Below are 27,614 nucleotides of genomic sequence, written 5' to 3'. Positions count from 1 at the left end.
TTCGAGCATCATCAGTTATTTTGCTCCCCAAATAGCAAAACTCCTTTACTACTTTAAGTGTCTCATTTCCTAATCTAATTCCCTCAACATCACCCGACTTAATTCGACTACATCCCATTATCCTCGTTTTGCTTTTCTTGATGTTCATCTTATATCCTCCCTTCAAGACATTATCCATTCCGTTCAACTGCTCTTCCAAGTCCTTTGCTGTCTCTGACAGAATTACAATGTCACCGGCGAACCTCAAAGTTTTTATTTCTTCTCCATGAATTTTAATGCCTACTCCGAACATTTCTTTTGTTTCCTTTACTGCTTGCTCAATATACAGATTGAATAACATGAGGGAGAGGCTACAACCCTGTCTTACTCCCTTCCCAACCACTGCTTCCCTTTCATGTCCCTCGACTCTTATAACTGCCATCTGGTTTCTGTACAAATTGTAAATAGCCTTTCGCTCCCTGTATTTTACCCCTGCCACCTTTAGAATCTGAAAGAATGTATTCCTGTTAACATTGTCAAAAGCTTTCTCTAAGTCTACAAACGCTAGAAACGTAGGTTTCCCTTTCCTTAATCTAGCTTCTAAGATAAGTCGTAAGGTCAGTATTGCCTCACGAGTTCCAGTATTTCTACGGAATCCAAACTGATCTTCCCCGAGGTCGGCTTCTACTAGTTTTTCCATTCGTCTGTAAAGAATACGTGTTAGTATTTTGCAACTGTGGCTTATTAAACTGATTGTTCGGTAATTTTCACATCTGTCAACACCTGCTTTCTTTGGGATTGGAATTATTATATTCTTCTTGAAGTCTGAGGGTATTTCGCCTGTTTCATACATCTTGCTCACCAGATGGTAGAGTTTTGTCAGCACTGGCCCAAGGCTGTCAGTAGTTCTAATGGAATGTTGTCTACTCCGGGGGCCTTGTTTCGACTCAGGTCTTTCAGTGCTCTGTCAAACTCTTCACGCAGTATCATATCTCCCATTTCATCTTCATCTACATCCTCTTCCATTTCCATAACATTGTCCTCAAGTACATCGCCCTTGTATAGACCCTCTATATACTCCTTCCACCTTTATGCTTTCCCTTCTTTGCTTAGAACTGGGTTTCCATCTGAGCTCTTGATGTTCATACAAGTGGTTCTCTTATCTCCAAAGGTCTCTTTAATTTTCCTGTAAGCAGTATCTATCTTACCCCTAGTGAGATAAGCCTCTACATCCTTACTTTTGTCCTCTAGCCATCCCTGATTAGCCATTTTGCACTTCCTGTCGATCTCATTTTTGTGACGTTTATATTCCTTTTTGCCTGCTTCATTTACTGCATTTTTATGTTTTCTTCTTTCATTAATTAAAATAAATATTTCTTCCGTTACCCAAGGATTTCTACTAGCCCTCGTCTTTTTACCTACTTGATCCTCTGCTGCCTTCACTACTTCATCCCTCAAAGCTACCCATTCTTCTTCTACTGTATTTCTTTCCCCCATTCCTGTAAATTGTTCCCTTATGCTCTCCCTGAAACTCTGTACAACCTCTGGTTCTTTCAGTTTATCCAGGTCCCATCTCCTTAAATTCCCACTATTCTTCAGTATTAATCTACAGGTCATAACCAATAGATTGTGGTCGGAGTCCACATCTGCCCCTGGAAATGTCTTACAATTTGAAACCTGGTTGCTAAATTTCTGTCTTACCATTATATAATCTATCTGATACCCTTTAGTATCTCCAGGGTTCTTCCATGTATACAACCTTCTATCATGATTCTTAAACCAAGTGTTAGCTATGATTAAGTTGTGCTCTGTGCAAAATTCTACCAGGCGGCTCCCTCTTTCATTCCATAGCCCCAATCCATATTCACCTACTACGTTTCCTTCTCTCCCTTTTCCTACACTCGAATTCCAGTCACCCATGACTATTAAATTTTCGTCTCCCTTAACTATCTGAATAATTCCTTTTATTTCATCATACATTTCTTCAATTTCTTCGTCATCTGCAGAGCTAGTTGGCATATAAACTTGTAAACAGCGAGTTGGTGTGGACGAAATGGTGAGTGATTTCAGCAGATTAACTTACTGGCACCTGCAGGCTGTACTGATGGCTGCTTTTCTTCCACTGGACGCTGTCTTACATACCACAACTGCTCTCCCCTCCTGTCGATCATAAGGCCGTGATATTCTAGCGTGGTTCAGCTGCCATTGTGGTGAGGGAAGTGTGCTGGCTGGATTCGACTTCGCCACCGTCGCCGAACTCATGCCTCTGCAAAAGCGGAGGTGCATTTGTGTAATGTGGTCTCACTCCCTCAGTTGACTTTACAGAACGCTGTTGTGCTTTGGGCGAGCTCAAAGCTGGGTCTCAGGTCTTATCCAATTGGAAGCAGCTGTCCTTATTTTTTTGGTTTATCATACAATCGAATCTACACAGAATCTTTTATAACGCTGAATCTGTTGGTCTGTTGGTGCTGTCATACTTCACACAATTACCCTTCGACATGCAGTGTTCTACGACAGCTGAATTTCCGTTCTTTATCGGTATGACACCTGAGTTTCGTGTATCTTTCCCCCACGGTCCCAATGGTCAGGTCTGTGTACACGTCCTCTCGTTCCTCTTCCTCATCAATCCCGCGTCCGGCCATCCTGATTTAGGTTTTCAGTGATTTCCCTAAATCACTCCAGGCAAATGCCGGGATGGTTCCTCTCAAAGGGCACGGCCGACTTCCTTCCCCATCCTTCCCTAATCCGATGAGACCGATGACCATGCTGTCTGGTCTCCTTCCCCAAACCAACCAACCTCTTCCTCATTTGCAGGATGTAGTCAGCGCTCGATCTGTTCTACGACGCGCTGTAACTGGTGGCGGTAATAACTATTCTTCCGGAAAACTGACGCTGCCTGCAGAAGTAGGATGATCTTTCTCGTCACACGGCTGGTTGGGCGGTTTTCTGTACTCCTTTAGGGGCCGTCCACTTCTTACTGGAAGCGGTAGTGGGATTGTAGAATTACCTTTGTCTACTGACAGGATGATTGTCTCAGTTTCTCCTCAGTGGCGTTTAGCCAACTTTCTTTATTCTTTGGAGTGTTTTAAGCTTCAGCGAAGAATGCTTTGTATGTGTATGATGAGTTTTACCCTGAATTTCCTCCGCTTCCTACCGTGGAAGAACAAGGATAATTTGGATAATTTGTTCCATCGCAATTATAAAATCTCCCATCACTACTATCGTCGATACAGGCATAAATTTAGTCGCTTCTCTACAACACTTAAAGTCGCATTCTCTGTGCAATTTATAGCACTTCTCCGGTCTTATTCTTGCATTGATTTAGCCTGTTTGCCACGCTGGTGCCTGCTGTGTTGTCTTGAGGCCAGCTGAATGCGTCTATCCAAGCCCGCGAGTCGGGGAAGAGTATTAATGTCAAGACCTTGCGGACTCATCGAAATTGTGTCATTTGTAGCGGATCCATTTCCTAACAAGGGGCCACGCTGGGTTGTCTAGTGATCTGGTTGGCGGCTGACATTCTGATGTGATGGTTACAACAACCGCCAGATCCATCACCTCTTAAAACCGAAGGAACCCTGTCGACAACTTTCAAACTAAGAAGAGAGACGTATAGAGAAGTCGAAAGTTGTGTGAATACAAAGAAAATATAGTGTGAAGTGTGCTACGTCCCTGCCGTAAGCCTTGATTTATGGTCGTCGTACCTCATGGGGAGAGGGATACTGTACTCGGTTCATAGCCCGAAAACGCTACATACTTACAAGAACACCATCGGTCGAAATTTCATGGCAAATTAAACTGTGTACCGGGCCAAACCCCAAACTCTAGACCTCTTCCTTTCGCTAGAAAGTGTTCTAACAACTTAACTTTCCAAGCATGAACTCACGAATCGTCCTCACAGCACAGTAAAGCTGTGAGAAGGTGTCATGACTTCTGGTTGGGTAGCTCAGTCGCTAAAGCACTTTTCTCGCGAAAGGCGACGGTTCCGAGTTCTGATCTCGGCCTGGCACACACTTCTAATCTGCCATGGATTTTGATAATGGACACTCCGACTTAGAGTGGAAAGTTCGTCCTGGACACCTCTAGTCGTTTACCAAAGTAAGTCAGCGTACAGATCATTCTTATCTTTTGTGAAGGTCTCCGCTTTGTTCCCCTGGCGTCTTAATCGTAAATAAACATCACACACGGTATTCTTCGGTGGGAATGTTGGCAGAAATTCATCCTAGGAAAAAAAAGTTATGAATTCCAGAAGAAACTATAACAATGAAGTTATGTGTATGTGCCATTCGGTAGCACGAAATCAGCAAAGTCAGATGAAGCGACGCGTGGACGTTTCAAAATAGCAGAAAGTAGCTTTGATATTTTGACGTTCCCATTCGACGGTGTGAATGAAGGAAGCTCCCTGGTTTGTTGACGTATCAACATGTGCCATCGAACGTATCTACATGGAATTCTGCGCCATTCATAGCCATGTAACGTGGCCTAAGAACACTGGTCGGAAAGTGAGGCTAACCGTCAAGGACCGGAGATGGGTGTCACTGTTTGTAAATAAAAGTCGGTCTCATACCCGACAGGAATTTTTTCTGTCAGTGACAGCACGTTCATTTCAAGCAGTTTCCAAGCGCACAACGCTAGCGAAGTGAATGCATTGGACATTCCAAATTGGGTAAGTCGCAGAAGAGCGTAGACCATAGCGGCCCATAAAGCTGAACGTCTTCATTGGGCTGAACTAAACTAGAAACTGGACTGATTGGAGACGTGCAGTTCGGTCTAATGACTTCAGATGATTCACGGCGTCGACGGCACCGACGGCACAATGAGACGCTTAACCCTGCAATCTATGGGGGATATAGTTCTGGCCAGATATTGTCCTCTTATGTCTTGGGGGCGTTCCATGTACAACGTCCTCGACCGTAAACATGAATCGACGAACAGGTTTCTCCCTTACGCCTAAATCTCTATAATGAGTGAGCTGTACGCACTCATTCTCCTCTTCCAAGATGACAAAACCCGAGTTCACAGGGCTCCAAGCATACTAATAACAAAACAATATCATATTTCGAGGCCTCCTGCTAAATGGATGGACATACAAAAGCTTGATGGACCATATTTCTCTGTTTGAACAGACTAATCACCAAAACTACTTAACTAATTTTTGTGGGGTTTTGACTGGTGACTTGAGTGTTGCTTGTAGAAACATATAAACTTTACTTCATCGAAATCAGATTCCGGAAAAAATATGATGTAATTAAAAGTTTTTTATTCTAAAACAGCCGCGTCTTTTTTTTCTACTGCAACACACTAATCTACAAAATTACTTGACAAAATTTTATGGGATTTTCACGGGTAACTTGAGCGTAGCATGGGGCAATGTATAAGTTTTATTTCATAAAAATCGGGTGACGGATAAAAAGACGTTGTCATTTAAAATTTTATCCAAAAGCGTTGTGTCCACGTTTTTGTCTGTTTCAACACGCTAATCTCTAGACCTACTAACGAATTAACACGTGTACGCTAATGATCGAAGCAGTAGAAATCAACTAAAACTTGTGCTGTGGGCGGATTTCGACCTGGGTCTTATTGTTTGTTACGCAGAAATGCTAACCACTACACCACCACAACAAAATGGTCAACATTACTGCACGAACTACCCAAGTTTAATGCCATCCCCAACACAAACTTCAGTTCATATCTCAAGTTGATTTTCCCTTACATTATCACTACTGCCAGGGCTCTCCGGCTTTGGGATAGCACCCCAGCTTTGGACGTAACGGGAAAGTCTTGTACCATAGGTGATCTTATAGATCTTACAATTAAATGTTTCCCTGAGTCATTTAAGTCTCTTTATTATCTACAATAATGATCGAAGCAGAAGAAATGAATTAAAATTTGTGCGGCCGGTGGGACTCGCACTCGGGCCTTCTTGCTTAATGGACAGAAAAAGCTAACCACAACACAACGGTCAACATGGAAAACATCTCATTATAAGATCTGTAAGATCACCTACGGTACAGGACCTTCCCATTACGTCCAACGCAGGGGTGCCATTTCAATGCCAGAGAGTCCTGGCAGTAGTAACAATGTAAGGAAAAATAATCTGAAGATATGAATTGAAGTTTGTCTTGGGGAGGGCACTCAACTTCTTTAGTTCGTGTAGCAATTTTGATAATTTTGTTGTTGTGGTATAATGGTTTGCATTTCTGCCTCGTAAACGAGAAGACCCAGTTTCGAGTCCCGGCCGCAGCATGAATTATTCGCTTCTTCTGCTTCGATCGTTATCGTAGATAATAAAGAGACTTAAATGGCTCAGGGAAAGCCGGCCGCGGTGGTCTAGCGGTTCTGGCGCTGCAGTCCGGAACCGCGGGACTGCTACGGTCGCAGGTTCGAATCCTGCCTCGGGCATGGGTGTGTGTGATGTCCTTAGGTTAGTTAGGTTTAAGTAGTTCTAAGTTCTAGGGGACTTATGACCTAAGATGTTGAGTCCCATAGTGCTCAGAGCCATTTGAACCATTTTTGTCTCAGGGAAACATTTAATTGTAAGATACCTAAAATTTACACGTAACGCGAGCGTAGCTTGGGACAATATACATATTGTGTCCCAGTTTCGTTAGACGTATGACTGTAAAAAACAAAAGTCATGGATTATTTTCACAAATCACTGCATTAATTCAAATTAGTATCCCCCTGAATCAGGACACTGACAAGGTCATTTTAAAAGTGTTTGGAAGTAGTTCTTTTAGTCCTTTTTTGAAGTTGCATTTAGTCCTGCAGTTCAGTTTTCTTGGATGCCACTAACTCTGTCGTAACAGTGTAGTTTCATTGCCCACTTCAACTTGAGGAACAACCAGAACTCATTGTGGCCAAATCCGCGCGAATACGATGGGTGAACCTCGACTCCGATCCGTTCACTGACTAAAAGCCTGCGCACGATCTTCGCTTTTTGGGTTAAGGTGTCGTCGTGGAGTAGCAACCAGAAACCTGCCTATCGGTTTTTGTGCTGGATTCGGAGAATTCTCGTCTAAAAATGCCGGAGAATTTAGAAACACTTGTTGTTGCCTCACTGCTCCACCACCATTTTCCAACGCCTGTCATACGGGTACTGCTACATTCGCGATCAGGCTGGCTGCTGCTGCGATATCAGTTCTTTGACCTAGTTCACGGCTGCCGTCTCCAGCTTCAAGGACCCTAGCGCCGCTGTTTGCCACGAGATGGCATTGCAGTTTAGAATTTCGGACAAGTAGTTCTAAGGGAACAGGGACACCCTGCATAATGGCTTTAGTTCGTCAAAATCGTAACACGAAATAAAAGATAACGTAATTCAAAGTTTTGAGAATACGGAAGTGTGTTTGGCTCTTACCGTTTCACGACTAAACCGCCAAATCGATATTGATGAAATTTGGTACGGAAATAGCTTGAACGCTGCGGAAGAAAGTATGCTACTTTATAAAGTGTGTATTGACATTACAAATCCCTAACGTGTTTAATCCACACTTTCGTACTCTACAATAAAACTTGCGAAAGTAATTCCACTACGTTTCCACGACCAAAGCGCAGAACCGATTTCTATGAAAATTGATATGAAGATAGCTTGATCTCTGGTGCAGAATACAGCTTATTTTGGACAGAAAACCATAAGAAAGGTCAACACTTAAAAATGTGAAGTATGGAATGGAACAAATTCTTTGACATAGGTAAACATAAGCCATGTTGAAAAATTATTGAATGTGTTGCACAGGGTACACACTGTATAATGTACGGCTACTTCAGGAACACGATGAATTGATGCACGCATCTGCAACGTCCGTTCGCATGCACCGCTCGGAACAACGCTGTATGCGTGCCACTTTGCCACTTGTTGGGATAGTTGTGATGGGGCGGGTGGGGGGGGGGAGGGTTATAACTATGCATAGTGCTACGTTTACCCATACAGAAATACGCGTTATAGCAGCTGACGTTATTGCATGTACAGTACATTAGTTATTTACTGTGACTCATCGTAACAAAACGACGCACACGCGAGCGTTGTCGCGGTGAACAGCCGGCATGATACCCACACTCAGCCTCCCTATCCCACCCTGACCGGTCCGCTGTAACAATCGACCTTAATCAGCCAGAGAGTGTTTGTGGCTGAAACGCAGCGAGCAACTTTCCGCTGTATGCAGCTCTAACCCATATAAATACCAACGAATGGCTTCAGCTCGCTGTTGTATACCTGAAGAAACGTTTGGTCTCTTTTTGTCACAAATGATATTATCAAGTATTTTAGTGGTGCTACATGGTATTAGCACTATGTCCTCTGGTGTGATTAAAATACTACTGGACATTAAAACGTCTACACCCAGAAGAAATGCAGATGATAAACGAGTATTCATTGAACAAATATGTTGTTGTTGTATTGGTCTTCAGTCCTGAGACTGGTTTGATACACCTCTCCATCCTACTCTATCCTGTGCAAGCTTCTTCATCTCCCAGTACCTACTGCAGCCTACATCCTTCTGAATTTGCTTAGTGTATTCATCTATTGGTCTCCCTCTACGATTTTTACCCTCCACGCTGCTCTCCAGTAACAAATTGGTGATTCCTTGACGCCTCAGAGCATCTCCTACCAACCGATACCTTCTTCTAGTCAAGTTGCGCCACTAACTCCTCCCCAAATCTATTCAATACCTCCTCATTAGTTATGTGATCTATCCATCTAATCTTCAGCATTCTTCTGTAGCACCACATTCCGAAAGCTTCTATTCTCTTCTTGTCTAAACTATTTATCGCCCATGTTTCACTTCCATACATGGCTACACTCCGTACAAATACTTTCAGAAACGACTTCCTGACACTTAAATCAATACTCGATATTGACAAATTTCTCTTCTTCAGAAACGCTTTCCTTGCCATTGCCAGTCTACATTTTATATCCTCTCTACTTCGACCATCATCAGTTATTTTGCTCCCCACATAGCAAAACTCTTTTACTACTTCAAGTGTCTCATTTCCTAATCTAAGTCCCTCACCAACACCCGATTTAATTCGACTACATTCCACTATCCTCGTTTCGCTTTTGTTGATGTTCATCTTATACCCTCCTTTCAAGACACTGTCCATACTGTTCAACTGCTCTTGCAAGTCCATTGCTGTCTCTGACAGAATTACAATGTCATCGGCAAACATCAAAGTTTATATTTATTCTCCATAGATTTTAATACCTACTCCGAAAATTTCTTTTGTTTCCTTTACTGTTTGCTCAATATACAGATTGAATAACATCGGGGAGAGGCTACAACCCTGTCTCATTCCCTTCCCAACCACTGCTTACCTTACATGTCCCTCGACTCTTATATCTGCCATCTGGTTTCTGTACAAATTGTCAATAGCCTTTCGCTCCCTGTATTTTACCTCTGCCACCTTCAGAACTGAAAAGAGAGTATTCCAGTACAACTGACATATGATTACTTTACACGCAATGTGGGTGTATAGATCCTGAGAAATCAGTACCCAGAACAACCTCCTCTGGCCGTAATAACGGCCTTGATAGGCCTCGGCATCGAGTCAAACAAAGCTTGGATGGCGTGTACACGTACAGCGGCCCATGCAGCTTCAACACGATACCACAGTTCATCAACAGTAGTGACTAGCATATTGTGACGAGCCAGTTGCTCGGTCACCATTGACTAGACTTTTTCACTTGGTGACAGATCTGGAGAATGTGCTGGCCAGGGCAGCAGTCCAACATTTTCTGTATACTGAAAGTCTCGCACAGCCCCGTACTTGCGGTCATGCATTATCCTGCTGAAATGTAGGGTTTCCCAGGGATCAAATGAAGGTTAGAGCCACGGGTCGTAACACATCTGAAATGTAACGTGCACTGTTCCAAGTGCCGTCAGTGTGAACAAGAGGTGACCGACACGTGTAACCAATGGCATCCCATACCTTCATGCCGGGTGATACGCCAGTATGGCGATGACGAATACACGCTTCCAATGTGCGTTCACCCCGATGTCACCAAACACGGATGCGATCATCATGATGCTGCAAACAGAACCTGGATTCATCCGAAAAAATGACATTTTGCCAAAGGTGCACCCAGTTTCGCCGTTGAGCGCACCATCGCAGGCGTTCCTGTCTGTGATGCAGCGTCAAGGGTAACCGCAGCTATGGTCTCCAAGCTGAGAGTCGATGCTGCTGCAAACGTCGTCGAACTGTTCGTGCAGATGGTTGTTGTCTTGCAAACGTCTCCATCTGTTGGCTCGGAGATCGAGACGTGGCTACATGATCCGTTACAGTCATGCGGATAAGATGCCTGTCATCTCGACTGCTATTGATACGAGGCCGTTGGGATCCAGCATGGCGTTCCGTAATACCCTCCTGAACCCACCGATTACATATTCTGCTAACAGTCATTGGATCTCGACCAACGCGAGCAGCAATGTCACGATACGATAAACCGCAATCGCGATGGGCTACAATCCGACTTTTATCAAAGTCGGAAACGTGATGGTACGCATTTCTCCTCCTTACAGGAGGCATCACAAGAACGTTTCATCAGGCAACGCCGGTCATCTGCTGTTTGTGTGTGAGAAATGGGTTGGAAACTTTCCTCATGTCAGCACGTTGTAAGTGTCGCCACCGGCACCAACCTTGTATGAATGCTCTGAAAAGCTAATCATTTGCATATCACAGCATCTCCTTCCTATCGGTTAAATTTCGAGTCTGTAGCAGGTCATCGTGGTGGTGCAGCAGTTTTAATGGACAGTGGTGTATCTGCTAGACCGCGTACTGACACACCTCACGAGCCTCAAATACAACTAACAACAACTATTTAGTGGAAACATCAAAACATGCCACAACATCACATGAGGGCACAACCATTAGCAAACCGACAACACACCACAGAAATCTGAACGACCAAAGCATGTTCTTCCTGTCGGTTAAATTTCGCGTCTGTAGCACGTCATCTTCGTGGTGTAGCAAATTTAATGGCCAGTAGTGTATTATGTCTGATGCGACACATTTCTACTGCCCTGTGCTACCCCCTCTCCTGTTGATGTTGGAGGCAATACGTCTTGGATTCTGTGAACAATTCCTGAGAACGTCGATACCTTGGGAAGCGACGACCGCTTTTCATTTGGAATTTCTACAGCTGGGTCGTCCTCCCACAATTCATGCAGATCGGTCACAAATGATCCCCATCCAGCAATGATGGCATCCCAGATGTCTCTCTAGGACAGGTCAGATCATCTGGTCCGTAACACAGGCAAATCTTTCTCTGTACATGTTGGCTTCTTGGTTTTTCGACCTCTTCTCTCGCTGTCGCAGTTATGTAAGTTACGGTCTTTTGCGACTGTAATAAAACCCTTATTTAGACGATAAGCGTTACGCTTTATTTTAGAGCATGGTTTTTAATTATGAAGTCTTTTCGGGTTATCAGTCGAGTTAAGGTGACACTTCTACTGAAGATGACAAGTAGGAAACTTGTTGAAACGTTGCCGCTGGACGACGCCTTAACTCCGCTGGCAACCGGAGAAGTCATCAGCACCCAATTTCGCCGAGAAAGTCTAAATTCGCAGATAAGGTTTTTCTTTTAATTCTGTTTGCTAGTTCATATACAGTCATCATGCTTTAACTTACTGCTATAAACAGTATTAAATTATTTTAGTTACTCGTGGTTTTTTTTCTTGCCTGCTTCATTCTTAATGTTCTTCTACTGTTATGTACTATATTTTTGCAGACAGCACTTTCACTGACACGAAACACATTTATGTTTTTAAGTAGTTAGGTCCACGGCCAAGTCGCCATCTCGTATACTTTGTTTAGATATTGAGCGATGCGATCTTTTGTTTTGTTTCGATGGTTGATCTCGTATACTTTGTTTAGATATTGAGTGATGCGATCTTTTGTTTTGTTTCGATGGTTGATCGAGCGTATGTTGTTGCTTTTTCTTTCTCTCTCTCTCTCTCTCTCACTCTCTCTCTCTCTCTCTCTCTCTCTCCCCCTGCGTGATTGTGTGCGTCATTGTGCGTGTGTGTGTGTGTGTGTGTGTATGGGAAACTAACATGTCGTAACCGCTGTGTGTGTGTGTGTGTGTGTGTAAATATTTACCTTGTTATGGTACAGTGGTGGGTACACTGCCTAGTCCATGTGATAGTATTTTTGTGGTTTCTAGTGGGGTTGTTCTTTATCTACTATGTGTTTCATTAGTTTAAATAATGTTTTGTTGCTATCGTTTGTTCGGTTATTAAATATGTGCTTCTTTTCTATGACTTCGTTTTGTATTTGGGAGTTTTCTTGTGGAGGTAGGAGGTATTTCTTGTTACTAAATCTGTTTCTGTTGTGGTAGTATGGTGCTCTTCTTGCCAGTGGTGTCCTGTAAATGTTGAGATATGGCACTAGGCATCAACATTTGCAGAACATCTCCCGATAAGGAAACCATCACGCAACCGCAGTAACGCAAAATCAGTGGATACAGCATTACAGAAATTTACGGTATGACGGAGACAGTGAAGAAGGTAATTCTATAAAAACTGATAATATCTCTGTGTATTAACTAGACATAAAAGAATTAAAAACAGCTCTACGTATAAGAAAATGTAGAAAGGACATTGGCCTAGTTGGAATTAATGCTAAATGAATAAAGGACGGTAAAACCATTATACAGTTTTACTTTCTCCATTTTTTTCAATATGTTTTGGATGAATTGTTCCGTGCCTGAAGAATGAGACTGAGCAAAACTACTGCTACTCATATTTTTAAAAAAATCATTTTTTTTATTTATATGTTCAATAAGTGAATGTAATGTTCAGCATTGGCAACAGATCGTTCCCAGGATTCAATAAGGTATCATTTTACGAAAGTTTTGCAGCTAGCTACTTGGGCTGCTAACTGCACTGACGTTGATGCCGGCGGTTGCCAACGAAACAGTGCATTGATGACAACACTCCATTACGCTGTCACCCCAGTTTTCCCAGTCTGCAACATTTGTAATATCCGTGAATGTATGCTTTCCCGGCGTATAACAGCTGGCGAAGAGTTCTCGGGCTTCCAGCCGGGTGGCGGGGTGATTAAACTGCGACGTTTCGACGAGTGACATACTCGTCATCTTCTGGCGAAGTGCCGAGACTTTGCGGATGCCGGTCCCTTTATACCTGCGGTGTGCCCCCCACCACCTGGCCGCGGGAGGCTGGGTCCAGAGGAGCCGGCGGGCTGGGTGGAGAGGGAAGCGCGTGCGCCGTTCGTGTCTCCGTGAGAGCGTTCCGGTCGCGTCTCGTGAACTGGACGGTTCTTGGTGCGTTCCTGGCGTATTGCGGCTAATGCTGGATTCCGGGCCGCGCTCAGTTGATAACCTTCGTCCCTGTTCACAAGATTTTCTATTGATCTTTAATGACCGCGGCCGGGTGGTGGGGGGCACGCCGCAAGTATAAAGGGACCGGCACCCGCAAAGTCTCGGCACTTCGCCAGAAGATGACGAGTATGTCGCTCGTCGAAACGTCGCAGTCTGAAGACACCGCCACCCGGCTGGAAGCCCGAGAACTCTTCGCCATTTGTAATATCCGTTTCGCAGGTACTTATAAGAACAGCCAGTTTAGAGTGATTGCGAAACTTGGATGTATTTAAACAGCGACTGACAAGTAACTGTTAATGCGTTGGATGTATTTATACAGCGACTGACAAGTAACTGTTAATGCGTTGTCAATTTTAATTTCAACTTATACACATTGTTAGGAGATTCCTCTTGTCAGTTGAGCAAATGGCATTGTCAAATAACGTTTCTGCTAAAAGAATAATAGGATATCGTACAGAGCCTATTATAGCCTCAGAACTATAGTTTACAAGCTAATTAACTTACCTCGTATTAATGTATGTGTGCCAGTGAAGCTTAAAAAAGTGGATATTTGCTAACAAATCAACATCAAGTACCACCAACTGTCAAAAAAAAAAAACTGTACACAATATATTTTCGGAGCAGATGATTTTATGACTCCTGAATAGTAAACATAAATGTTTTAGACACATATTAACGATCTTCGCGGTTGTTATTGTCAATAAATCTGATTATCAGTGTGCAACAAACGGTGACAAAATGTTAAGTCCCATAGTTCTCAGAGCCATTTTTTTTTGAAGTGACAAAATAGTGTGGTTATGGAACTGAGCTTCGTTCTTGTTTAAAATACGTGACAGCTCTTTTGGCAAAAAATATCATCTTTCATAAGAGCTTCCATTTCGTGATCTGTACGTTACATTAGTTTATGACACATGATTTTTCTCTCTTTGCAGGAAAACGAAATTTGCTTCAAGGGCAGATCATATTTATGGCCTCACGGACAGATCATAAGACGTGAAAAATTCTATGTAATAAACCACTAAATTACGTTATTTTAGTGTATGTTAGAATTACAGATAACATTCACATTTACTGCACAAAAGCATAAAAAGCATTAAGATCGAGACATATAACTGAATAATTTATATTAGTTTTTATTGTGAATTCAACATTCTGCAACGTAAGTATATCACGGTGATTATTCTTGATCTGATCACACATTTTTAACAGAAATAAGAAAACAGGTGAACAATATATGAAAGAAAACATTTCAGTAGAATGGCAAAATAGTTGAAAGATAAAAAGTTCATACGCTTTCTAAAGATTAATACCCTTTTTAAAAATAGAAATCTTTTCATAAACAGTGTTACACACTTTCCGCACATTTATCACTTTCCGTATTTTCTCTCCAAGAACTACCTTAAAACATTTTCTGTGTAACAGCGATAGTTCAGGCAGGCACAAATCCCAAATGTCTTGTGTGTACAGAACAGTTTGAGGAAATTTTGTAAGTGGCTTCTTTTATTAAGTGGCTTCTTTAATCACATAAATAAAATGATACGTTTTCGTTGTCGCTAGTAGAAATTTCAGATCAGGAAAAAGTTGTCTTACGTCAAACATGGTCATAATTTCAGTTGTCATTTTCAGTTCGAACGGAGATTAACTCGATATTATGTGATGGAGTTTTACTCCCTTTTCCTCTCAGCTGAAAAGCGGGCCACTACCACTTACAGAATTCCTCAACATTTTCGCAGTGCGTTAACATATTTAATGCATTCACAGAAAATGTGTCACTTTTTGAAGCAAGAGTCACATAAATACAACACCCCAGAAACTCCATCCTTTTGTGAAGAGTGATGTGTCAAACATTGTCTCTCGTCACTCAACGTCATTTCTTCCTCAATAGTCCTAAAACACGTCGCTGATACTTGACTGGCCCAATCACGTCCCTACAGCCACCACGAAGTAGGACATCAGCGCCACGATGACTGCAGAGCCGCTGTTGAGATTCGATGTTCCTCTCACTGTAAGACATAAATATGCATAAGAAAAGAGCAGACGGAACTTCGTGCGATGGCACACTAGATGCGAAATTACAAAAATTACGGTCGTACAAAGCAGTTTCCAAACTAATATAACACAGTATTTTAGAAAACTGCTCAATCGGAGCATGTCAGCCGTCACTATCAAATATTTCAAAACTGAACTGAAAACAGTCTCGACCGCAGTAAAATAGTTATCTGCTACGGTAACCGATTTCGGTCAAAATGTGACCGTCTTCACTCGATATTATACGATAATGCCAACCGCTGACGTTCGTGGATCCACGGTACCTGCTCCGTTCATAGCCACCGTCTGCCATAATGGTGTAGTATGATCCGAAGGTGATCACATTTTGACCATAACCGGTTACCCTTGCAGATAAATATTTTGTGGCGGTCAAGGCACTCTTTAACTCAATTTTAAAATGATATAACATAGATTAATGAGTTAGTTTAGTAAATTATGGTGGAGAAGACTTAAAAGAGTTTCACTGATTAAATATTGCCAGAAAATGTAATCTAATTAGAAGTATGAAAAAATAAAGCTTTTGACGTTTGAGAAACTTGGAGTTAGTCGAAAGGTGAGCTATAATTTGGTACTCGTATGTTTACTGGGTTAATTCAACGATCAAAACAATCGGATGGTGAGGGGCGAATGTTGAGGAATGAACCACTTTTCCTTTAGATCATCAGTCTGGCGACGGCTTTGATGCTGTTCCCTACCTATTAGAATCTTATCCTAATCGTTCAACTATTTGTTTTTTTTCTCCATTGCTTCTAGCAGCACGAGGATAATAATGCAGGGATGCTCAGCACTTGACCTACTAGGTTGTCCCTTTCTTCTGCTAAGGGCTTCCCGCAAAGTGATTTCCTCCTATTATTTAAGGGTATCTTCATTTCGTCCTTTTATATGTCGACTTAGTATTTATCACTATTTTATCGCACTACGTTTTACTGTTAAATCATCATATGCTTCAGATGCACACTCTCAGGAAATTCTCCTTTATTTCCGGGGCACTATTAGATAACGTTAAAGCTCTTTTCTCGAAGAAGTTTTCTTTGTAAGTGTCACGCTGCTTCTACCTTTGTCGTCAGATATTACTTTCCAGGTAGGAGAATTCTTTCTTTTGCAGAACTTCTGTTCCGTTCCAGTTTTTTGTGTTAAGAAAGTTGGTATTCAACTTTGCAGTGCTTTTCATTACTTTCGTCCCCAAGCTACATTCAGTTGCTAAGCAAGTTCTCCATTCCGTTTAACACGTCTGTTTGCAAACATCCAGCGAGAATTGCTACATAGTCTCCAAACCTTAGGTCCGACGATGATATACGCGGAGTATTCTAATGTGGTCGCACTTGGGTCCAGTAAGACTGTGCATTAGTGTTTCTATTGGAACGTGACGATGCATCTACGTATACATTTATAAATCACATTTTTCCTACGGTGCGTTCAATTATTATTTTCTCCCTGCAGCATACTTTATACCATATCTAATATGCTATCGTATGTAATAAACAATTACGATAATTTATAAGACCAATTTAGTTGAAACTCTGAACGGGACATGTTTGACAAGGCGTTTACACTGTAAGGAATTTTATTTAGCTTTCCAAACAAACATGGTCCTCTTCCTGACAAGGCATCGATATGTACTTTTTACAACATTTTCGCAATAACCATTCATTGAAGGAACTCCATAGTTGTTCGGTTGTCGATTTACATGTGTGTATGAGAAGCCCATCTGGGAGCTTCCGATGTATACAAACTCTCGACGATGATGCAGCTCCTGAAATACAGCTCATATGTAATTACATTGTATGGAAAGTGACAGCAAATTTGTTTGTCAGGACAATAAAACACCCAGCTGGTATAACAACGTAAGTAGTGGTCAATATTCAGGACAGAATCTCGTTTCAGTGCTTTATCGCATTGTTACACAGTGTTTCAGGTCCTTACCGAAAAACTCTAAGAAACGATACGACTCACATAAAACACCCTTTTTGTAGTTGTTGGGAAAATATAGTCGTTTGTGAGTACTGATTATCTGAGTTCGGCAGCGTTCAGGGAATAAAAAACGATAATAATATAAATTACATTATTCACAATTTATGACAGGAATATTGAATGAAATTTACATCAGTAATTGTAGCTCCATCTAGGGCTCGTGGGGATGGGGCAGCGACTGACCCATGAAATGTATGAATACCGTACCAACATTGTTAATAGTGTTTTATTGGGCAACCAGTTTCGACTTCCCAATGAAGCCATCTTGAGGCCTGTTGCATAAATGACACCAAGTAACACTCGTGCATGTATAAGAAAAGGTACTATTATTAGATTCTGCTTCTTTAACATCAGATCTTCGTGAACGTGTGTCTACACTACGTAACAGTGACACATGTTGACATTTATGTTGAATTTAATAGGTGCCACCCAGGAGCAGGAGGTGATTCGAATCACGTTGTAGCAAAAATGAACAGTAGGCTGAAATTTAAGACAGTCGTCCGAAATTGTCAAGTAAAGCTATGGGATAGTGATGTACTGAAGATGCCTTTCAAGTACTCTAAAGGCATAAATACCTTGATAATAAAGAGAAAAATGGTTCAAATGGCTCTGAGCACTATGGGACTTAACAGCTGTGGTCATCAGTCCCCTAGAACTTAGAACTACTTAAACCTAACTAACCTAAGGACATCACACACATTGATGCCCGAGGCAGGATTCGAACCTGCGACCGTAGCAGTCGCGCGGTTCCGGACTGCGCGCCTAGAACCGCGAGACCACCGCGGCCGGCAATAAAGAGAACAACAGGCATTTCAGGTGAAGAGAAACGGTCATATCTAAAAAGGGAAATCATTGAAGCTGGAGAGAATAATATAGATATAAGGAAACGTCAGCGAAGAAACCATGGGTAACAGGAGAATACTACAGCTGATCGACGTAAGATGGAAGTACAAATGCCTTCAACGAAATTTACGAATACAGAAATGTAAGTCACTGAGAATTATTAGGCAACCAGTTTCGACTTTCAATCAAGTCTTCTTGAGGCCTGTCGTGCATGTATAAGAAAAGACACCAGTGTTAGATTCTGGTTCTTTAACATCAGAACTTCGTGAACATGTGTCTTCACTATGTAGCAGTGACAGATGCTGTCACATGTTGATATATGTTTTGAATTTAATAGGTGCCACCCAGGAGCAGGTGCTGATTCGCATGACGTTGTAGCAATAATGAACAGTGGGCTGAAATTTAAGACAGTCGTCCGAAATTGTCAACTAAAGCTATGGGATATTGATGTACTGAAGATGCCTTCGAAGTTCTCTAAAGGTATACATACCTTGATAATGAAGAGAACAACAGACATTTCAGGTGAAGAGAAACGCACGTATCTAAAAAGGGAAATCATTTCAGCTGGAGAGAATAATATAGATATAAGAAACCGGCAGCGAAGAAGGCATGGGTAACAGGAGAAATACTCCAGCAGATCGACGTAAGATGGAAGTACAAATGCCTTCAAAGAAATTTACGAATACAGAAACGTAAGTCACTGAGAATGAAATAAATTGGTCGTGCTAGTAAGCCAAGACGAAATGGCTGCAGGAAAAATATGAAGAAATCGAGAAATAATTGTCCTCGGAAAGACAAAATCAGTATACAGAAATCTCAAAACAATCTTCACTGAATTTACAGGCACGGGTGTATATATTAAAGAGTGCCATGGGAATTCCACTGTTACGTGCAGAAAAAAGAGGGGCTGTGTGGGATGAGTACATTGACGGCCTCTACTGTGCGGACTGTTAACCTGGTGACGTGATTTAGGAAGAAATAGGATACGATATGGAAGACACAAGAGCTCCAGTATAGGAGTAAAAGTTTAATAGAACTTCAGAAAACTGACCATAAAATTCCGCACTAAAGACAGATAACATTCCCAGATAATTTCTGAAATCATTGTGGGATGTGCCAACGAAGCAACTGCTCTAGTCTTTGCGTAGAATCTACCAATCTGGTGCCGTACAGATTCTAGGAAAAATATCGTCCACACAATCCAGAAGATAGCAATGGAAAATGAGCGAGGGAACTGGCTCACAGTCAGCTTAACAACTTGTGCATCTACGCTGCTGGCAAGAATAAAGTAGACGATAAGGGAAAAGAAATTGGGGATCTCTTAACTGGCGATTAGTTTGGGTTTCTGAAAGGTAAGGGCACGAGAGAATCAGTTCTGACGTTGCAATTGATAATGGAAGCAGGACTTAAAGTCAAGTCTAGGATTTCTCGACTTGGAAAAAGCGTTCGACAACGTAAAATGGTGCAAGATGTTTGAAATTCTGGGGAAAACATTGCAATAGCAAAGACTGGGCGACGCACTGGCTTTTCTACATTACCACTCTAACTGCTACGACCGACGATAATGAATTGCCAACAGCAACACGTAACGGAAGAGCTGTGGACACCGTAAGAGCTCCTTGGTCCCCATGTTCAATGGGAAAGCGTCACCTGGTCGAGTGAATCACGTTACTTGTTACATCCGATCGTTAGTCGTGTATGGATATGTCGCGACCCACCCGAATGGCTGCTAGAAACATGCGCCGAACTACGGGCGCACGCCAGCGTCAGCAGTATTATGTTGTCTGGTTATTCACGAGGAATGCCATGGAAGTTGTAGAAGTAACTGAAGGCACCATGGCCCTTGTGGACTGCATGAGCATTATTGCATCTCTCAATGCTTGATGTCTTCCATGACGGCGATAGCATCTTCAAACAGGATAAGTGTCCTTCTCACAAGGCTAGAATCCTGTTTCAGGAGCAGGGTAGTGAACTCTCGATCATCTCGTGGCCATAAAATTGGAATGATTTGAAACACAGGCCCGTAAGTCATGTGAACTTCTCGATCCGTGCGCAGGCATCTGCTGCCACATACCTGTGGAAACATGCCGAGGACTTATCAGATCCATGTCACGTGGAATAGTTGCAGTGCTGCTTTCCAGCACTCTATTAGGCAAGTGGTCATCAGTGAAGTTTTCATCAGCTCTTCGCAACACCAAATCAGAAACGCTTCAGTTCTCTATCTGCCACTTTTTCTCACAGTCCATTACTCGTTTCCGTTCAGAAATTTCATCCTAATACCTGTGTTTGCCGGTAGCGGATTTCTGTTGGTGAGGGATATCCTCTTACCTGCTTTTTATATCCTCTTTATCTGATTTGGCCTTCCAAGGAAAACCAGGTAACCTTTCACTTTTTCAGCTACCAGGGGACATCTGAACGTATGTTATATATAATTATCTAAATTTTATTGAACTCTCCACTACTTCATCGTGACATAGATATATTACGTCTTCAAAAAGAGGTAGGAACGTTCTGCCAATCGTCCAATTCCTCGACGACAGATATCCGCTGCTTTGTCACGGACCCACTCGAGAACCGCTGCGTGAATATCCTCATCATTGCAAGAGCTGTTTTTCTCCAGATGTTCTTGCAGTTTGCCGAAAAGACGCTAGTCGCGTGGTACAAGATCTGGACTATATTGCGGATCAACACCACACACATTTGTACGGCGTCGGTCAAATTGTTGGCACCATTGCACTATAGTTCATATGGTCCATATACACCAGAATTTTGCATTTTAGATGTTTTGCCAAAAATAACTATGCTGTCCCGCCTACATATGCTTTGGAGTACGTTTCTAGTTGCCACTTTTGTTCAAATGGTTCAAATGGCTCTGAGCACTATGGGACTTAACATCTGAGGTCATCAGTCCTCTAGAACTTAGAACTACTTAAACCTAACTAACCTAAGGACATCACACACATGGATGCCCAAGGCAGGATACGAACTTAGCGGTCTCGCGGTTTCAGACTGAAGTGCCTAGAACCGCTCGGCCACAGCGGTCGGCTCCACTTTTGTCCAGTTGAACACTGAACTACACCTGTTTAAAGCACTGTAGCAGAACTGTGAACAAAACCCAGAAAACGTACTCTTCTGACAATGCGACATTCTTGCGAAATGGTCTTGGGCGACGTATGTAACGTACCCCCTGAAGATCCTACGTAAGTGTGCAGCAAATTTTTAAGTTTAGTTTTCCGATAATCTGATTTCTGTTACTCCACATTACTTTCGTCTTCCTATGGTCCAAATTAGGTGCCCATTTTGTCCATTCCACACAACCGGTCTTATATCTTTTCCTCGCTGTTACTGAAATTAAAAGTTTGCTTGCTCCTTACTCCAGTCATTTTAGAAATGCCGAAAGAATGTCATGCGTGCCTTTTGAAAGTCTTACAAAGCACCTCCCGCATTTGATTGTTATGCTGGTTCCTCCATATTCTCCAAATAAATATCCGTTTCATTTTCAACCACTTCCTCGCATTCTTTCCAACTGTCTGTCCTCTCCTTAATGTTTGGCAACTTAATGCCTTTTGTGAATTTAATGATGACTCTCTCTTTCAAATCCACAGCACGTGGTCTAGTGGCTAGCGTTTTGCCTCTGGCTCACGGGGTCCCCGGTTCGATTCCCAGGTGGGTTGGGGATTTTCTCTGCCTGGGGACTGGGGGTTTGTGTGGTCCTCATCATTCGTGACAGTGGCTAAAGTGGATTGTGTAGAAATTGGACTGTATACCAAATTGGGACTTCGAACGGGTGCTCATGACCGCGCAGTTGGGCGCCCCACAAACCAAACATTATCATCTAACTTTTAATTTCAATGACAGATTCTTTGACTTTCTATGCACGCAGAGTCTGTCCTTCCGACATGGTCGTCAAACGGATAGATTCAGCTTACAGTAGAGTTAAAATAATTTTCGGTGTACTGAAGAGCTACGATATCTTCGCATTTTCCCAACAGCCATTTCGGTTTATCTTAGCAGTACGTCGGTATTTAACAAGGCAAAAAGAACTCGCTATGACCTAATCGATGTTATCTTTCTCTTGTGACACCTACGGAGATTTACGACAGTGACAACATAACTGTCGCACATTCATTGAAATAACCGCTCGCTAACTTTACCCGACAGGATATCTCTATATGCGCTGTATAGACAATAATAGTCTTGTGACGATACATCTGGAGTGTAGCTACAGCAGCGGAATATAGTAAACGCGCCAGCGGTAACAAATATTGTCCGCAGCTCGTGGTCGTACGGTAGCGTTCTCGCTTCCCGCGCCCGGGTTCCTGGGTTCGATTGCCGGCGGGGTTAGGGATTTTCTCTGCCTCGTGATTACTGGGTGTTGTGTGATGTCCTTAGGTTAGTTAGGTTGAAATAGTTCTAAGTTCTAGGGGACTGATGACCATAGATGTTAAGTCCCATAGTGCTCAGAGCCATTTTGAACAGATATTTCCCTATACACACACAATTTAGCTTAGTTTTTGTTCTCAGGTGCTTCTTCGAAGAAATTCCTTCCAATTCGCTCGCTCTGGCTTTGAATTGCGAACAGTGGCGCGGTTGTGAGTGTCTGGGTGGTAGGCGAAAGTGGCTGTCCCCTCAAGGCTGTACCTTAACGCCTCAAAAGCTAGTTTGAAGTATTGCCAACGGCTGCAAGTACATCTCAGCCAGAAGGGGCGCCTTGTCCACTACGACTGGGTCCTGTCGACCTTAAAGGTCTGAGCCAAGACAATGGGATAGTTGGTAATTACGGGCACCAACGTTAGACAGGTTGTGGAGCCTCTCAGGGAAACGGCTGGCAGGTCGGGAAACAAGGTCGGTGCCGAGTCTGTTTGCTTGTCAAGATGTGAGGGAGGTTCTGCTGGCAGCGATTTGGCACACTGCCTCATGTAAGTACAAATTATGCCTCTCGCCAGGTTCAGAGGACATCCTAGTTTCCTACAGGCGTTTGGCTGGTTTGATGAAGACTGTTAGCCTTTTTCGCGTTTCAGTCCTGGGTGAGAGCTAAGTTGACACTTTTTCTTGATGAAGCCACCCAAAAAATGAAGAAAGGGAAGCGTTTATCATTTATTGCCTTTATTCTAGTACATCCAATGACATTTGATCTGGAGACGCCCCGACAGTGGTGGGATACCAGCGTGACTTTCGCTCACCGTAAGGCACGACAACGAGTATTGATAGTCTGGGTTGCCATTTCTCTCATAGCAGGAGCCCTTTGGTGGTCATCCACGGCACCCTTTTGTATTTATAACCCTGTATGCACCTGACCAAAAGTCTTCTTCCTCCTGCACCGAACTTCACTAATTCCCACTATATCTAACTTCAACCTATCCATTTCCCCTTTTAAATTTTCTAACCAACCTGCCCGACTAAGGGATCTGACGTTCCACGCTCCGACCCGTAGAACGCCATTTTTTTTTCTCCTGATAACGACATCCTCTTGAGTGGTTCCCCACCGGAGATACGAATGGGGGACTATTTTACCTCCGGAATGTTTTACCCAAGAGGACGATATATCATTTAGAACGTCGAAGCATGATGAAGGCTCGTTAGACAGATTAAGGCAGAAAAAGCTTTGCAATGCTACCACTGCTCCTGCCTCAGCAGTCAGATACACTTGTGACAATTACGGCAAGAGATGCCGTGCTGCCATTGGCTTAAAAAGTCATATATGAAAAAATGCAATCCATAAACACACAGACAATGCAACAATCATCTACCAAGATGTCGTGGCCAATATATATATATATATATATATATATATAGGGTGTTTCAAAAATGACCGGTATATTTGAAACGGCAATAAAAACTAAACGAGCAGCGATAGAAATACACCGTTTGTTGCAATATGCTTGGGACAACATTACATTTTTAGGCAGACAAACTTTCGAAATTACAGTAGTTACAATTTTCAACAACAGATGACGCTGCGGTCTGGGAAACTCTGTTGTTGTTGTGGTCTTCAGTCCTGAGACTGGTTTGATGCAGCTCTCCATGCTACTCTATCCTGTGCAAGCTTCTTCATCTCCCAGTACCTACTGCAACCTACATCCTTCTGAATCTGCTTAGTGTATTGATCTCTTGGTCTCCCTCTACGATTTTTACCCTCCACGCTGCCCTCCAATGCTAAAATTGTGATCCCTCGATGCCTCAGAACATGTCCTACCAACCGATCCCTTCTTCTAGTCAAGTTGTGCCACAAACTTCTCTTCTCCCCAATCCTATTCAATACCTCCTCATTAGTTACGTGATCTACCCACCTTATCTTCAGCATTCTTCTGTAGCACCACATTTCGAAAGCTTCTATTCTCTTCTTGTCCAAACTAGTTATCGTCCATGTCTCACTTCCATACATGGCTACACTCCATACAAATACTGTCAGAAACGACTTCCTGACACCTAAATCTATATTCGATGTTAACAAATTTCTCTTCTTGAGAAACGCTTTCCTTGCCATTGCCAGTCTACATTTTATATCCTCTCTACTTCGACCATCATCGGTTATTTTACTCCCTAAATAGCAAAACTCCTTTACTACTTTAAGTGTCTCATTTCCTAATCTAATTCCCTCAGCATCACCTGACTTAATTTGACTACATTCCATTATCCTCGTTTTGCTTTTGTTGATGTTCATCTTATATCCTCCTTTCAAGACACTGTCCATTCCGTTCAACTGCTCTTCCAAGTCCTTTGCTGTCTCTGACAGAATTACAATGTCATCGGCGAACCTCAAAGTTTTTACTTCTTCTCCATGAATTTTAATACCTACTCCGAATTTTTCTTTTGTTTCCTTTATTGCTTGCTCAATATACAGATTGAATAACATCGGGGAGAGGCTACAACCCTGTCTCACTCCTTTCCCAACCACTGCTTCCCTTTCATGCCCCTCGACTCTTATAACTGCCATCTGGTTTCTGTACAAATTGTAAATAGCCTTTCGCTCCCTGTATTTTACCCCTGCCACCTTCAGAATTTGAAAGAGAGTATTCCAGTCAACATTGTCAAAAGCTTTCTCTAAGTCTACAAATGCTAGAAACGTAGGTTTGCCTTTTCTTAATCTTTCTTCCAAGATAAGTCGTAAGGTCAGTATTGCCTCACGTGTTCCAACATTTCTACGGAATCCAAACTGATCTTCCCCGAGGTCGGCTTCTACCAGTTTTTCCATTCGTCTGTAAAGAATTCGCGTTAGTATTTTGCAGCTGTGACATATTAAACTGATTGTTCGGTAATTTTCACATCTGTCAACACCTGCTTTCTTTGGGATTGGAATTATTATATTCTTCTTGAAGTCTGAGGGTATTTCGCCTGTCTCATACATCGTTCTCACCAGATGGTAGAGTTTTGTCATGACTGGCTCTCCCGAGGCCATCAGTAGTTCTAATGGAATGTTGTCTACTCCCGGGGCCTTGTTTTGACTCAGGTCTTTCAGTGCTCTGTCAAACTCTTCACGCAGTATCTTGTCTCCCATTTCATCTTCATCTACATCCTCTTCCATTTCCATAATATTGTCCTCAAGTACATCGCCCTTGTATAAACCCTCTATATACTCCTTCCACCTTTCTGCTTTCCCATCTTTGCTTAGAACTGGGTTGCTATCTGAGCTCTTGATATTCATACAAGTGGTTCTCTTCTCTCCAAAGGTCTCTTTAATTTTCCTGTAGGCAGTATCTATCTTACCCCTAGTGAGATAAGCCTCTACATCCTTACATTTGTCCTCTAGCCATCCCTGCTTAGCCATTTTGCACTTCCTGTCGATTTCATTTTTGAGACGTTTGTATTCCTTTTCGCCTGCTTCATTTACTGCATTTTTATATTTTCTCCTTTCATCAATTAAATTCAATATTTCTTCTGTTACCCAAGGATTTCTATTAGCCCGCGTCTTTTTACCTACTTGATCCTCTGCTGCCTTCACTACTTCATCCCTCAGAGTTACCCATTCTTCTTCTACTGTATTTCTTTCCCCCATTCCTGTCAATTGTTCCCTAATGCTCTCCCTGAAACTTTCTACAACCTCTGGTTCTTTCAGTTTATCCAGGTCCCATCTCCTTAAATTCCCACCTTTTTGCAGTTTCTTCAATTTCAATCTGCAGTTCATAACCAATAGATTGTGGTCAGAATCTACATCTGCCCCAGGAAATGTCTTACAATTTAAAACCTGGTTCCTAAATCTCTGTCTTACCATTATATAATCTATCTGAAACCTGTCAGTATCTCCAGGCTTCTTCCATGTATACAGCCTCCTTTCATGATTCTTGAACCAAGTGTTAGCTATGATTAAGCTATGCTCTGTGCAAAATTCTACAAGGCGGCTTCCTCTTTCATTCCTTCCCCCCAATCCATATTCACCTACTATGTTTCCTTCTCTCCCTTTTCCTACTGACGAATTCCAGTCACCCATGACTATTAAATTTTCGTCTCCCTTCACTACCTGAATAATTTCTTTTATCTCGTCATACATTTCATCTATTTCTTCATCATCTGCAGAGCTAGTTGGCATATAAACTTGTACTACTGTAGTAGGCATGGGCTTTGTGTCTATCTTGGCAACAATAATGCGTTCACTATGCTGTTTGTAGTAGCTTACCCGCACTCCTATTTTTTTATTCATTATTAAACCTACTCCTGCATTACCCCTATTTGATTTTGTATTTATAACCCTGTAATCACCTGACCAAAAGTCTTGTTCCTCCTGCCACCGAACTTCACTAAGTCCCACTATATCTAACTTTAACCTATCCATCTCCCTTTTTAAATTTTCTAACCTACCTGCCCGATTAAGGGATCTGACATTCCACGCTCCGATCCGTAGAACGCCAGTTTTCTTTCTCCTGATAACGACGTCCTCCTGAGTAGTCCCCGCCCGGAGATCCGAATGGGGGACTAGTTTACCTCCGGAATATTTTACCCAAGAGGACGCCATCATCATTTAATCATACAGTAGAGCTGCATGTCCTCGGGAAAAATTACGGCTATAGTTTCCCCTTGCTTTCAGCCGTTCGCAGTACCAGCACAGCAAGGCCGTTTTGGTTAATGTTACAAGGCCAGATCAGTCAATCATCCAGACTGTTGCCCCTGCAACTACTGAAAAGGCTGCTGCCCCTCTTCAGGAACCACATGTTTGTCTGGTCTCTCAACAGATACCCCTCCGTTGTGGTTGCACCTACGGTACGGCCATCTGTATCGCTGAGGCACGCAAGCCTCCCCACCAACGGCAAGGTCCATGGTTCATGGGAAACTCTATAGTACGATATTTTCCACATATCCACCATGCATAGCAATAATATGGCGTAGTCTCTGAATGAAATTACCCGAAACCTTTGACAACGTTTCTGGCGGAATGGCTTCACATGCAGATGAGATGTACTGCTTCAGCTGTTCAATTGTTTCTGGATTCTGGCGGTACACCTGGTCT

At 42.5% G+C, this 27,614-nt stretch overlaps 1 protein-coding gene across 1 annotated transcript in view; it reads right to left on the bottom strand.

Annotated features, from left to right (window-relative positions):
* Nucleotides 1-15,160: 15,160 nt before the first annotated feature.
* The window catches only part of LOC126094731 (uncharacterized), a 211,409-nt gene continuing 198,955 nt past the window's right edge, over nt 15,161-27,614 (bottom strand). The window contains exon 6 of the mRNA XM_049909283.1: nt 15,161-15,312. Within this exon, the coding sequence (XP_049765240.1) occupies nt 15,230-15,312 (83 nt within the window). The 3' untranslated portion in view covers nt 15,161-15,229. The remainder of the gene's footprint in view (nt 15,313-27,614) is intronic.

The sequence above is a fragment of the Schistocerca cancellata genome, chromosome 1 (assembly GCF_023864275.1).
Source record: "Schistocerca cancellata isolate TAMUIC-IGC-003103 chromosome 1, iqSchCanc2.1, whole genome shotgun sequence".
NCBI lineage: Eukaryota > Metazoa > Arthropoda > Insecta > Orthoptera > Acrididae > Schistocerca > Schistocerca cancellata.
Note: the sequence above shows the minus strand (reverse complement) of the source record. Positions and strands in the feature narration are given on the sequence as shown.